The following is a 12054-nucleotide window of genomic DNA, read 5'->3' as shown; positions in this document are numbered from 1 at the left end:
GCTGCAAAACCCGGACTTTTCAAAATAAGAGTTTAATAATTTTACAGTTCTAACTAAAGACGTTTCAGCGTTGCTTTAAACTGTATAAAATACATTTAAAATGTATGTATAAATAGAATTATTTGTTTTAAATATGTGTGAATACATTTTATGCAAGTATTTCCCATTATATGCCCAACAGGACTTTTATTTTTACAGGATTTAAACTTACCTCAACAGTGCATTTTAGTTTTAAAGTAAAAGCATCGTTTTATCCCTAATTTATTTAATAAAATATTATTTTAATAATAATTGAAAAAATAATGTTTTAATACATAATGCAATACCTAAAACAATTTCTGTCTATTTATCTATCTATCTACAGTGGCTTCCAAAAGTAACCATACCCCTTTTTCACATTTTGTAATCTTACAACCACATTTTAAATGTTTTTCAAAATCGGTTTTATTTTTTTTTTTTATCAAATTAAAATCTGAAAAGTGTGATGTACAAAAGTACGCTTAACCCCCTAAATACAATCCAGTGCAATCAACTGCCTTCAGAAGTCACTATATTAAGTAGTTAATGGAGTACAGCTGTGTGTAATTTAGTGTTAGTATAAATACACCTGTTCTATGAAGGCCTCAGTGGTTTGTCAGAGAACACTAGTAAACACAGATTATTTTTACATTATTATTACAGATTATTACACAGATTACATGTGTTATCTTCATTTTTCCCACAGAAAAATGTGTGTGCATTTCATTCCTGACTACTGTGAGAGAGAGAGTATATCTAATTATCATGTATCAACAAATTAACAATATTTAACTAAGCTAACTAAGTGTGTGTGTCATTAATGTATACTGTGTATAGGAGTATGTGTTTATCATTTATCATAAAATTTGCCTGTTTTACAGTTTGTAAAACTAGCTAACCAATTTTTATATAAGGCTATAGTGTGATATCACATATCACAATATAGCAACATAACAAATCACACTGTGTTTTTTTTTTTTTTTTTAATTACAATTAGAATATAATAATCTACAGCACTGGCCTGAGCAGTCACACACTTGTTTACATTACACTTGCATCACTGTGTGTAGCCACTGATAATTAAAGTTTTTAATCATTTGGAGTTCTATTATTAATAAATGTTTGTAAAAAAAATAGGCATGTCATTGTCATTCGCTCATCAATCATTAGCATTTGCTCATTAATTTTATTTATTAATAACTGAAATGTGTGAAGTAATAAAACATAACAGCTTGCTTAAAACAGCCTGCTTAAAAAAATATAAACCTGTCCTAACCTTTGAAAAACATTAACTGCAATCATTTTTTATTGTGATCAATTGTGCTATAGAAAGGATGATGTTTTTGTGTACTTTGGTATGTCAATACTCACAATATGTAAATCAGCCAATCAATCATACTTCCCCTCTTGGGACGTCCACACTGTTCAGCCCAATCAGCTCTTACCTAAACCCATACATCACCCAGTGCCCCTCTTGAACTACCCATCCCATTTTTTGCATTTTTCAAATTTGAGGTGGACTCGGGAGGCTAAAACCCGGGGATTTGGTTACCCATTAAAAAGTCAGTTTTAACACTTTACATTTAAATCAGGCTCTGGCTTATAATGACAGTTTATGGGGTGGGCTGGGTCAGGCTTGGATAGAAGATGCACAGGCTCGAGTAGGGTCTGGCTCAATATTTTAGTTCCAAATTAATTTCTAGTTTGTATGTGTGTGTGTGTGTGTGTGTGTACGCTTGCTTGTGTGCATTTCTATTGATTGTATTTACACAATTAATAAACAGCTAATTAGCTAACGCTAGCTAGTTTCTAGGAATTACTGTGAGTAACTTTGACCAGCTTTTTTGTTGTGTCTCTTTTGTTGTGACTTCTGAATATATCTCGTCCAGAAATGGTAAATATAAAGTCTGAAATGGGTTTCTCTGTAAATGTAGCAATATTTGTTAATCATCCATGACAGAACAGCTAGCTAGCAGGAGTAGCTACCTATCGAGAATAGCAAATTATATTTGCTAGATAGATAGATAGATAGATAGATAGATAGATAGATAGATAGATAGATAGATAGATAGATAGATAGATAGATAGATAGATAGATAGATAGATAGATAGATAGATAGATTATCTGTTTATTTATAAATGTACTGTACATATATATTTAAATATACATATTATACACAATGATTTTGTATTCAAGTTTGAGAACTTCAGGTGGGTAGATGCCTAGAAAGATGGGTAGATATTTGTGTAGGCACATAGACTTTTTTTAAATGTGTTTTTTCCAAGTGTACCAATATTTTTTATTGTTCAGAATTCCTAAATATTTCTAATTTAGTTTCAGGACTTTAGGACCTTCCACATGGATGAGGGAGTACTTGGAGGAGGTTTCTGCAGCTCGCACGAAGCCTTCCAGGCCCAAGATTCCATCGACCTACAGCTGCATCTCCAGGACCACTTGGGGTCTAAAAACAATTTAAGTTTAATTTAGGAACATATCAAGAACATTTGTTTTCATATTCATACTAACAACCTTTAATATTAATATCCTTTTTTGTGCTTCTCAGTTCAGGCTGCCTTCTGTCCCCCAGTGTGGTACCGGACTCCACCCCAGGGACCAGCTCCACTGGAGGACAGACTCTTCTGCCAGTCCATGGTCTCAGTACCGCGGTGTACCAGCAGGTGTTCGTTCCACTCTGTGGTGGACCCTCTGGTGAGATTTTAAGGAGATCTTCGGTCGTGCAGACGAACACCAAGGTCCCCACTGGGACTAGGTCCCCCCCTCACTTTGACCTGGACACCATTGCCTGGACAGCCCAAGAAAAAGAAGAGGTGCAGGTACTGAAACCATCATACTTTAACCTCAACTGCCAGTAATGATGGATAAATGGGTAAATAAGGTGTTTGGTAAATAGATGGACACATATATGAATAGGTAGATGGTAGATGGGTAAATAGATAGATGGGTAAAAAAGGATTTAGATAGAAATATAGGTAGATGGGTATATAGATAGATGGGTACATAAATGGGTATAGATGATGGGTATGCATGGGTAAATAAGGAGTTAGGTAGATAGATGGATAGAAAATTGGGTAGATAGGTAAAAATAGAAAAAAAAATGTTTTAGAGTTTAGATTTTTCAAAGTAGCCCCTCTTGCTTAAATCACAGTTTTGCACATCTTGGCTGGATTTTCTCAGTCAGCTTTATGAGGTAGAATCACCTGGAATTCAGGCTTTCAGTTAACAGCTGTGCTGAACTCATCAAGAGATAATTACTTGAATTTATTGTCTCTTAATGTGTTTGAGAGCCTCAGATGTGTTGGAAAGAAGTAGAGTCAGAATAGAAAAACATTAAATTAGAGGTTGTGTTTAATCTTTTTCTTTCATTTATTAATTGAAATCAATATACTTCTCCTAATTTATTGTATTCACATCTTGTATTCTTTTTTCTGTTTTTTTGCACTGAGCTTTTCAGACTTCCAACTTTCTAATAAATATAACTGCTTTTCTAAAGAAAAGAGCATCTGAAAAAAATATATATACATATAATCATTCGAATTTATGGAAGCCCATTTCCGCCACCTGAAGAAAAAAAAACGTCCTCAACTAAGTCATAATTATGAGATAGAAAAGTCATATTTATGAGATAAAAAGTCATCTCATAATAATGACTTTCTATCTCATAATCATGACTTTCTATCTCATAATTATGACTTAGTATCTCATAATTATGACTTTCTATCTCATAATTATGACTTACTATCCCATAATTATGACTTTTCTATCTCATAATTATGACTTTCTATCTCATAATTATGACTTACTATCCCATAATTATGACTTTTCTATCTCATAATTATGACTTAGTTGAGGACGTTTTTTTTTTCTTCAGGTGGCGGAAATGGGCTTCCATACGAATTTACATCATAATACTAGTAAAAAAAAATGTAGATAGAGTGACAATAATATTTAATTGTAATCTATCAGTGATGCCTAATTAATTAGAGAGAGGTTCAGTAAAGGCAGCAGTAAAGTATGTTTGATGCTCTTTTTGGTACAGTAGGTACTAATGAGGGGCTGTCACGTGGTACCTCCCTGTGTGGTGAGCAGTGGAGCTTCAGGAGCCTGTTGCTGCTGCTGCTGCTGATTTCCCTCCACTCTCCACAACCACTCACAACATCTTAACAGCTGTGAAGGAAGCTGAGGATGACACCCAACCTTCATAAGGACTAACCTGCACCCGCACTCTGCCTCCTCTCACACCCGGGACCACCTGAGCAGCTTTTACCAGCAACTGACCTCCAAAGAATTATACAGGTGAGCTTATTATAATTAGATTAGTGTAACTGGGAGAATTCTCTGTCTGGAATAAGCTTGCTTTTATTGTGATTTTTTATTTATTTATGTAATTTATGCGTTTCTGTTCTAGCAACAAGTCATACCATAGAATCCAATCATATAAAACTCCTCCAAAGACAAAAAAAAATATTGATGGAATTGTGATTGGAAATGTACAGAAAATTGTGTACAATTTTATTCAACTTATCATTCACAGCCTGGGTCAAAAGTGATTCATTATTTATATCTTTGCAATAAATGTATTTAATCACTTAATATTCAAGGTATTTCTTACTTAACTGGTTTTGGATCATCATACATCCTTATTTTATTTTTCCCTTTTTATTTTTTTGAATATAAACCCTTTTTATATCACTGCCCCTCTAATGTCACCTGTTCCCTGTCACTTTGTTTGTGTTTGTATTTAAGTCCTGTTTTCTGTCGTATTATGTTGTTGTTGTTTTTGTTGCATCGTTAGTGTTCCAAAGTAAATTCTGCTGTCCTTGTCTTTGACTGGTAGTCGTATTTGTCTTGTATTTGTGATAGTCTTAAGATCTTGTTGTCTTTTCCTGTTTGTCTTGTTCTTCCATTTTCTGGTTTTTAAACTGCTCTATGCTGTTTTTTTTTGTTATATTAAAAATGTGTCATTTAAAGTCCTTATGAGTCTACCTATGATGTCTGCATTTGGGTGCACCTGCTTCACCACCCTGAAAACCTAACTGTGTTTGTGTGTGTGTGTGTGTGTGTGTGTGTGTGTGTGTGTGTGTGTGTGTGTGTGTGTGTGTGTGTGACAAAATGTTGCAAATACTAAATAAGTGTTTGACCCACTCACTGTGACAGAAACTATTTACTAATGAATATGTAATTTTTAACCCCTGTTTGTAAATTCAATGTAGTAATATAAAAAAAATCAAAATAATGATCAATGTTAATCTAAAAGTATTACAATCATAAAATAAATAAAGACTTTTAAAGAATTAAAAAAAAAACTCAGCCAGCATGAGATAAATGGGAAATAAAGCATAGAAAAAAAAAAAAAAAAAAAAAAATATATATATATATATATATATATATATATATATGAGAAATCAGTCTTATAGGGCTGTATTGAAGAACTACAGCAGGCAATATTGTCAGCAGCTCTTGCATTGTCCACTGCAGTGATTAAAACAGAAGAAAAACAGGGGGAAAGAGGGAAGTGTTGGTTCAGCGTTTTGTGAAATGTAATCCTGGGTGTGTGTTTTTTCTCACTGGTCAGTGTGTTCAGGTCCAGTCAGGATGATGGAGAGAGCTGTAGTGCTGGCACTGTGCTGCTGCATGTTGATGCCTGACCCGTGTGCTCCGCTCTATCCATCACTACGGTACGACAGACTCAACCTGTGTTTCTGTGTATGATCAATATATAGATACAATAATTATTATAAAAAGTGCAGTTATCATTTTATTTGTTAAATTTCTATTTTCCTCTCATTTTTTCATAATTTTTTCACCTTCATTTTTCCCTCAGCTTTTTGGTGGAATTATTGGAGTACATTTTCTGCATTACATGCAGATGTTATTCACTGAGAAAATACTTATTGAAAAAACATTACTTTAAATGTGGTGTACAAACAGCAACACATTAACTATTTTTTAATTATTATTTTAAATTGAGAAAATAAAAAGTAAACCATCTTTTTATCATATGTTTTTAAATATTTTAGTCTAATTTTTAGCTTTGTTCATTTTATTAAAGCAATTTATTAAAATACAGATGTATAAAACACAAAATTCCATAAAATTCAGATTTGTAAATATTGGAAACCCCTAAAAAAGGACATGCTAATGTTATTCACTGAGAACATAATTTGTGAAAAAAAAATCAATTAATAATTTACAAAATCAACAAAGTTTGAATAGGATGCATAAAGCTTTTAATATGTAATCCATCACTGTGGGAAGAAAGACACAATCTGTCACTAAATATGAGAAATACATAGATAAAATAACAACATTTTTTAGGTTATGTTTCTTTTCTTAATATTTTAGTCTCATCGGTTTTTCACCAGCTTTCTGCTTTACATTTTCTCCTGTGACATGTTGATGTTATTTATAGAGAAAATATATATATATATATAAAAACACTTTAAATCTGGTGTGTGCAAGAAAAGATTTATTCCAAATATTTATTTTCTTTTTTGTGTTATTTAATTTGTTTCATTATGTTAAATACAGAAATAAAGAAAATAAATAATGAAATGTTAATTTAGAAAATTAGCAGAACAGAATATAAAACTTTAAATATATAATCCATCACTACGATACAACAGACACAACATGTGTTTCTAAATATGAGGAATACTCAGATAACATAACTATTTCTGTTTCTTCTAGTTTTTCCATTAGCATTTTCTTTGGCTTGTTTAAATCACTAATATTTTAAAGATCCTTTCGAAAGATTAGGACATCGGATATGAAATCTCATGAGCTCGGGGACAGTGTGTGCTGCAGCAGTAAACACACATTTATACATAGATTTTTTTTAAATAGCCCTTTAGGACATTAGTCTCATAATTCTATTGTCAGGCAAAACTAAGTTTATCCTTATCTTAGCTGTTTGTTTATTTTCTGACATATTCTGAATCTGGCAGTTGTTATTTTTTTTTTACATTGATTCATAATTTAATGATAAAGAGACCAATAAAAATGCTCTAAAAAGACCTGATGATTTGATAATTACATTTTATTTACATTATCTTTTCATTAGAAGTTTAAAAAATGCTTTTTTCTCCTCAAAAGTCATTTGGTAATATAGATTAAAATGTTTTTTCAAAAAGTAATATTTATCATTTGTGTTATTTGAAGCCATCTATTTTATTAATTATTTATAATTATAACATGTATAAATAAATATAAATACAGTAAAAAGTAACATAAATGAAAAAAAAACAAAATCATATATTAATTAGTTTATGAGAACTATAAATAAGATTACATGAGAAGAACTTTAGGTATATGTTAATGAGCACAGTGTTGTAAAAGCACTAATTTTGGGTATAATTTGTATTTAATTTAACCCTTGTGCAATCTTAACATTCCATTTACTCCTCTTGCCCTACAAAAGCCCCAAAATAAAGCAGCCTAATTGAAGTTTGAATCCTCCAAATTTATATTCTCCAGGATGATTTTTTTGGATGGCTGGTGTGACGAACAGTAGAAAGGTGGATGGGATACAATATGCTGGACATGGGCAGCTGAATACACTGTTGGCCCTGGAGTCATCCTTATGATGTTTGATGCTGTGTCTATTAGAGAGAGTTTGTGTGTGTGTGTGTGTCTATTAGAGCGAGTTTGTGTGTGATTTCTATACTTTTTTCTGGTGTTTAAATGCTTTTATAATTCATGGGTCAGAAATGACCCATAAGACCATCTTTGTACCCTAGTGGTGTACAGCCCACATGGAAACATAAACAAAAACAAAGTATCACTCTTTCTAATGATGGGGTGCCTTTAGTAAAAGTCAAAAACATAGTTTAACTTATTTTTTCTACAGCTAAACATGGGCGCGGGTCACTTTTGACCCGCAGGACAACACAATGGTTAATATTAGGGTTTTACTGAGCAAATGACCTCTTACTGCCCAGATTTAGAATCAAATAATATAATTGCTTTGCAAGATTTTTATTATATAGTTAGAAACATTGAACTTAATTTATATTACCTTATTCTATTTCCACAACATTCCATTGAAAACACACCCTGTGTTTTTCATTGGTAACTGAATGGAATCTAATTAGTGTCCAGTGGTTCATTTAGCACACCCATACTGTAGGCACTCAGGCAGTGTGTTGTGAAAGAGAGAAAGGGCTGTGAGAGGCTGTAGAGGAGCTCCACAGTCTGAACGCTGTGTTCAGTCTGGATCACAGGTCACTGTTCTGCCCTCAGGCCACACAAGCCCTTTGTTGTGTTAAGTAGCGCAGGGCTGCGTGATTCATTTATTAAAGATGATGAACGCGCTTTTATTGCGCTTCTCTTTTCCACTGGCCTTCTTTATTCTGTCCGTCTGTCACTAAATGTGTGTGTGTGTAAGTGTGTGTGTTGTGTGGATGTGTAAGTCAGTATGAGTGTGATGGCAAATAACTATAAAGATTAGCATTTATTTTACCATGCAGGACTTTAGCATGTTTTAGTTACAGAAGCCCATTCCTGCAACCTGAAATAAAAATATCCAACACAGTAAATTGCTATCACACTATTTTGAGACACTAAGTAATTATTTTTTAGAAACTACAGTCACATTTCACAAAAGTGAGTACACCCCTCACATTATTGTAAATGTTGTATCATATTTTATTTATGGAACAACACTGAAGATATGTAGAGGTATATATAAAGTGTTAATCTATAAAATGCTATAATAAAACATTTCCCAAAATGTGAGGGGTATGCTCACATTATTCTGAGATATTAAGTCATTATTTTGAGATACTAAGTCATAATTGAGAGATACTAAGTCCTATAGTATCTCAAATAACCTACAAATAACCACTTATATAAAAACACTGACATATAATCTCTAAATAATGACAATTATGAGGAAAATAATCACCTCACACTTTTGTGGTAGAATATATATACATACATATATACATTTGGAAATGTTTCTTACAATGAAAAGATCAAAATAGCTGGTTGTAATTAATTAGCTTTAACAATTTCAAAATTCAAACATGTGAATTTGTTATCATGTAAAAAAATGTTTTATATATTTTTAATATAAAAACTACATTGTAATATCCACGTTGACTTATCTTTTAGAATTAAAACCTAATTGGTTATTGATTTGACTGTGAATAAACATTTAAATGCCAGGTGGGTTATTTGAACTGTTTATTAGAAAAGTAGTTTTCCTCTCTTGCTATTGGACAGCCTTGAATTTATGTGCAAGTTTTTTATTCCTGTATTAAACCTTGTTTTCTAGATTTGGACAGAGAGCTACTGCTATTCTAATGAGCTCCTCTTTGGAGGATCCATTGCAGCTGCCCACAGACTACAGCACCGCCCACAGTCAGGAGGTGGAGTTTAGGTCAGTCTGGTCACTTCATTTCCTTTCATAAAGCTGCATTCAGTTAAATTGAATTTCAGTGCCTCTCCTTCTGAACTGTATTTTTAAAAAACATGTAGTTTTTTGGGGGTTAGGGGCCAACGGTGGTAGCAGCTCGGTGTACTATTCTCAGTCCAAGCAGTGACACTGAGGTGTTTAAAGAGTCACTAAACCCTAAACTATATTTTTTCCAGTAATAGCTGAAATGTGTTCCTGTAATGTAATGAAACATAACAGTCCTGCTTAAAAAATTATGAACATTTAATAACCTTTAAAAACGCTTTTATTGTGGTAATTTCTGTCTCTGCAGCGCCCTCTCAGCTTCAACTGTTCTATATATGTGGATGATGTTTCCATGTACTTTGGTACACAGACACATCATAATATGCAGATCAGTCAATCAATAATACGCTGCTGACATCTAACCATCTGCGTCTCACCGCTCAGCCAATCAGCTCTCCCTCCTGCCCTGCCTCTAAACCCATACATCACCCAGTGCCCTGCCCAAACTACCGCTCCCATTTTTTTTAACTTGTCACAACGTTGAAATGCATTTTGTCCTAAAATATAAAGTGTCTTATTATCAGATAATGAATAAAAGAACACAGCTGAAATTTTGTCAAAAATTTTGTCAGGAAGTCATCTTTTGACCAAAAGGGAATGCTACTTAATGAATGCTATTTTTCCCCCCAAATTTTTTCAAAACTTTCAAAACTTTTCTGGGATACTTAAATTATTTACATATGTATAAGGAGTGGAAGGGTTTTATTACTCAAGTAAGTGATTTAAAATGTTTGAAGAGTTGCTTTAGATTGATCATGTAAAACTACTGCTGTACTGTTTTCAGGTCTGGGAGACATGCTGATGCCATCTTCACTAACAGCTACCGGAAGGTTCTCGGCCAAATATCTGCCAGAAAATTCCTCCAAACCATCATGGGCAAAAGATTCGGGTACGTTTAAGCGGTGATGCAATGTTTACAGTTCTCATTTCACAGTTTAATACTGGAGCATTATCTCAAAACTCCTACAGAGCTGACTGTGAGTGTTTTCTTTATATAACAGGCCAACGTCTGAGCGCTTCGTAAAACGGCAGTCTGGGATTTTTGAAGACACCTTTAAACAGGACCTGGCGTCTATCGAGAGAGAACAAAGTTACAGAACCAAGAGGACTGCAGGCTCTTAGATAACAGCTCACACACACAGCAGCTAAGTGTACATTGTACTGTTTGTGAAACTATGTACCTTACATCTCCAAAGAAAATGTTCTCCAAAGTTTCATTTGCTGTCTTTTCAATCTTCTAAGTAAACAATGTGCTTGCTGAGTAGTGATCAAGAGACAAATCTGTAGAGGGTCGAGAAAATGTTTAGTTATTAGAGGCTGCAAATCTTTCCACTGTAACAGAGGCAAAAATATATATTAATATCAGTTTTAAGAAGCTAAAAGTTTTGTTATACCACCATTATAATGCTCCAGTTCTGACCCCCAATATGGTTGACTGAGAGATGATCTAAAAGTGCCAATATTGCACGATACACTATATTTCCAAAACTATTCACACGCCCATTCAAATCAGTGAATCTCAGGTGTTCCAATCACTTCCATGGCGATTCGATTGGACACGTTTGGGTTTGGTGGAACCCAGGAAAATGATATTTGTCTGACTGTATTGTGCCACGTGTAAAGTTCGGTGGAGGTGGAAGTATGGTGTTGAGCCTGTTAGTTCCAGTGAAGCTTTTTCAAAGAAACATTTTCTAAATGGAAGACCGTTTTTAGATGGGCAGTTTTTCTCACATTAGTGTCACTTGTTCATTTTTATTTGGTGCAGTGATGACTCTGTGGTTAGAGCACCAAGCTATGGATGACAAGGTTGTTTAATGCCTGGTGCTAAGCTGCCACCACTGGGCCCCTGTGTCTTCTAAGGCTGTCCATTATCGTATATTTGTGTGTTCACTGCATGGATGGGTTGAAGCAGTGTGCATTCAGGTTGTCTTATCTTGTCTATGTAGAACAAGCCACTTATAAACAGCTGCATTCCAATTGTTTAATACTCCCTAATGCAACAGAGTACAAAATAGAGAATAATCTTTATACTGCAGGTTTGGCTGGTTAGTACACAGACTATTAATTTACCAACTTGTTTTGTCCTAAAAGCAACTGTTAAGTATGGCAAATTACATCCAGCCTCTGTTGCTACTGCACTGGCATTAATATCAGCCAATTCTTCTAATATGGTTCCAGATGGGAGTAGCTCCTCCCTTTTCATTTCACATTGCAGGGTGGGAGAATAGTATCTATTCAAAATCAGACCAGACACTATGTATTCTGAATATTTGAGTGTAATCAACAAATGTATCTATACTACACTCTCAAACACTAAGTTAAAATTCGTAAATAGCACTTGTAATTGGAACCAGGACCAGCAATATACACATGTGGACCGTGTTTAGTATTGGCAATGAAAATAAAGGATGCAAGAACACTAGGGAGGTAGAGTTTGCTAAACCTCATTGTTTTAAAACGTTCTGCATTGTAGACTGACACTAAAGTCATTCAAACTATGAAGAAAAACTTATGGAATTATTTAGTACAAAAATGTAGATTTTAGTTGACAGCT

General features: G+C 33.7%; 1 protein-coding gene across 1 annotated transcript; it reads left to right on the top strand.

The window, feature by feature from the left end:
• The first annotated feature begins 4075 nt into the window (after positions 1-4075).
• On the top strand, positions 4076-11462 carry ghrh (growth hormone releasing hormone). Its single transcript, XM_007251376.4, has 5 exons — positions 4076-4333; positions 5613-5715; positions 9315-9419; positions 10285-10389; positions 10502-11462. Exons 2-5 carry the CDS (start codon positions 5633-5635, stop codon positions 10620-10622), a joined length of 414 nt encoding a protein of 137 aa, XP_007251438.2. The 5' UTR covers positions 4076-4333; positions 5613-5632; the 3' UTR covers positions 10623-11462.
• Positions 11463-12054: the final 592 nt, after the last annotated feature.

This window comes from Astyanax mexicanus, chromosome 24 (assembly GCF_023375975.1).
Source record: "Astyanax mexicanus isolate ESR-SI-001 chromosome 24, AstMex3_surface, whole genome shotgun sequence".
NCBI classification, from domain to species: domain Eukaryota; kingdom Metazoa; phylum Chordata; class Actinopteri; order Characiformes; family Acestrorhamphidae; genus Astyanax; species Astyanax mexicanus.
Note: the sequence above shows the minus strand (reverse complement) of the source record. Positions and strands in the feature narration are given on the sequence as shown.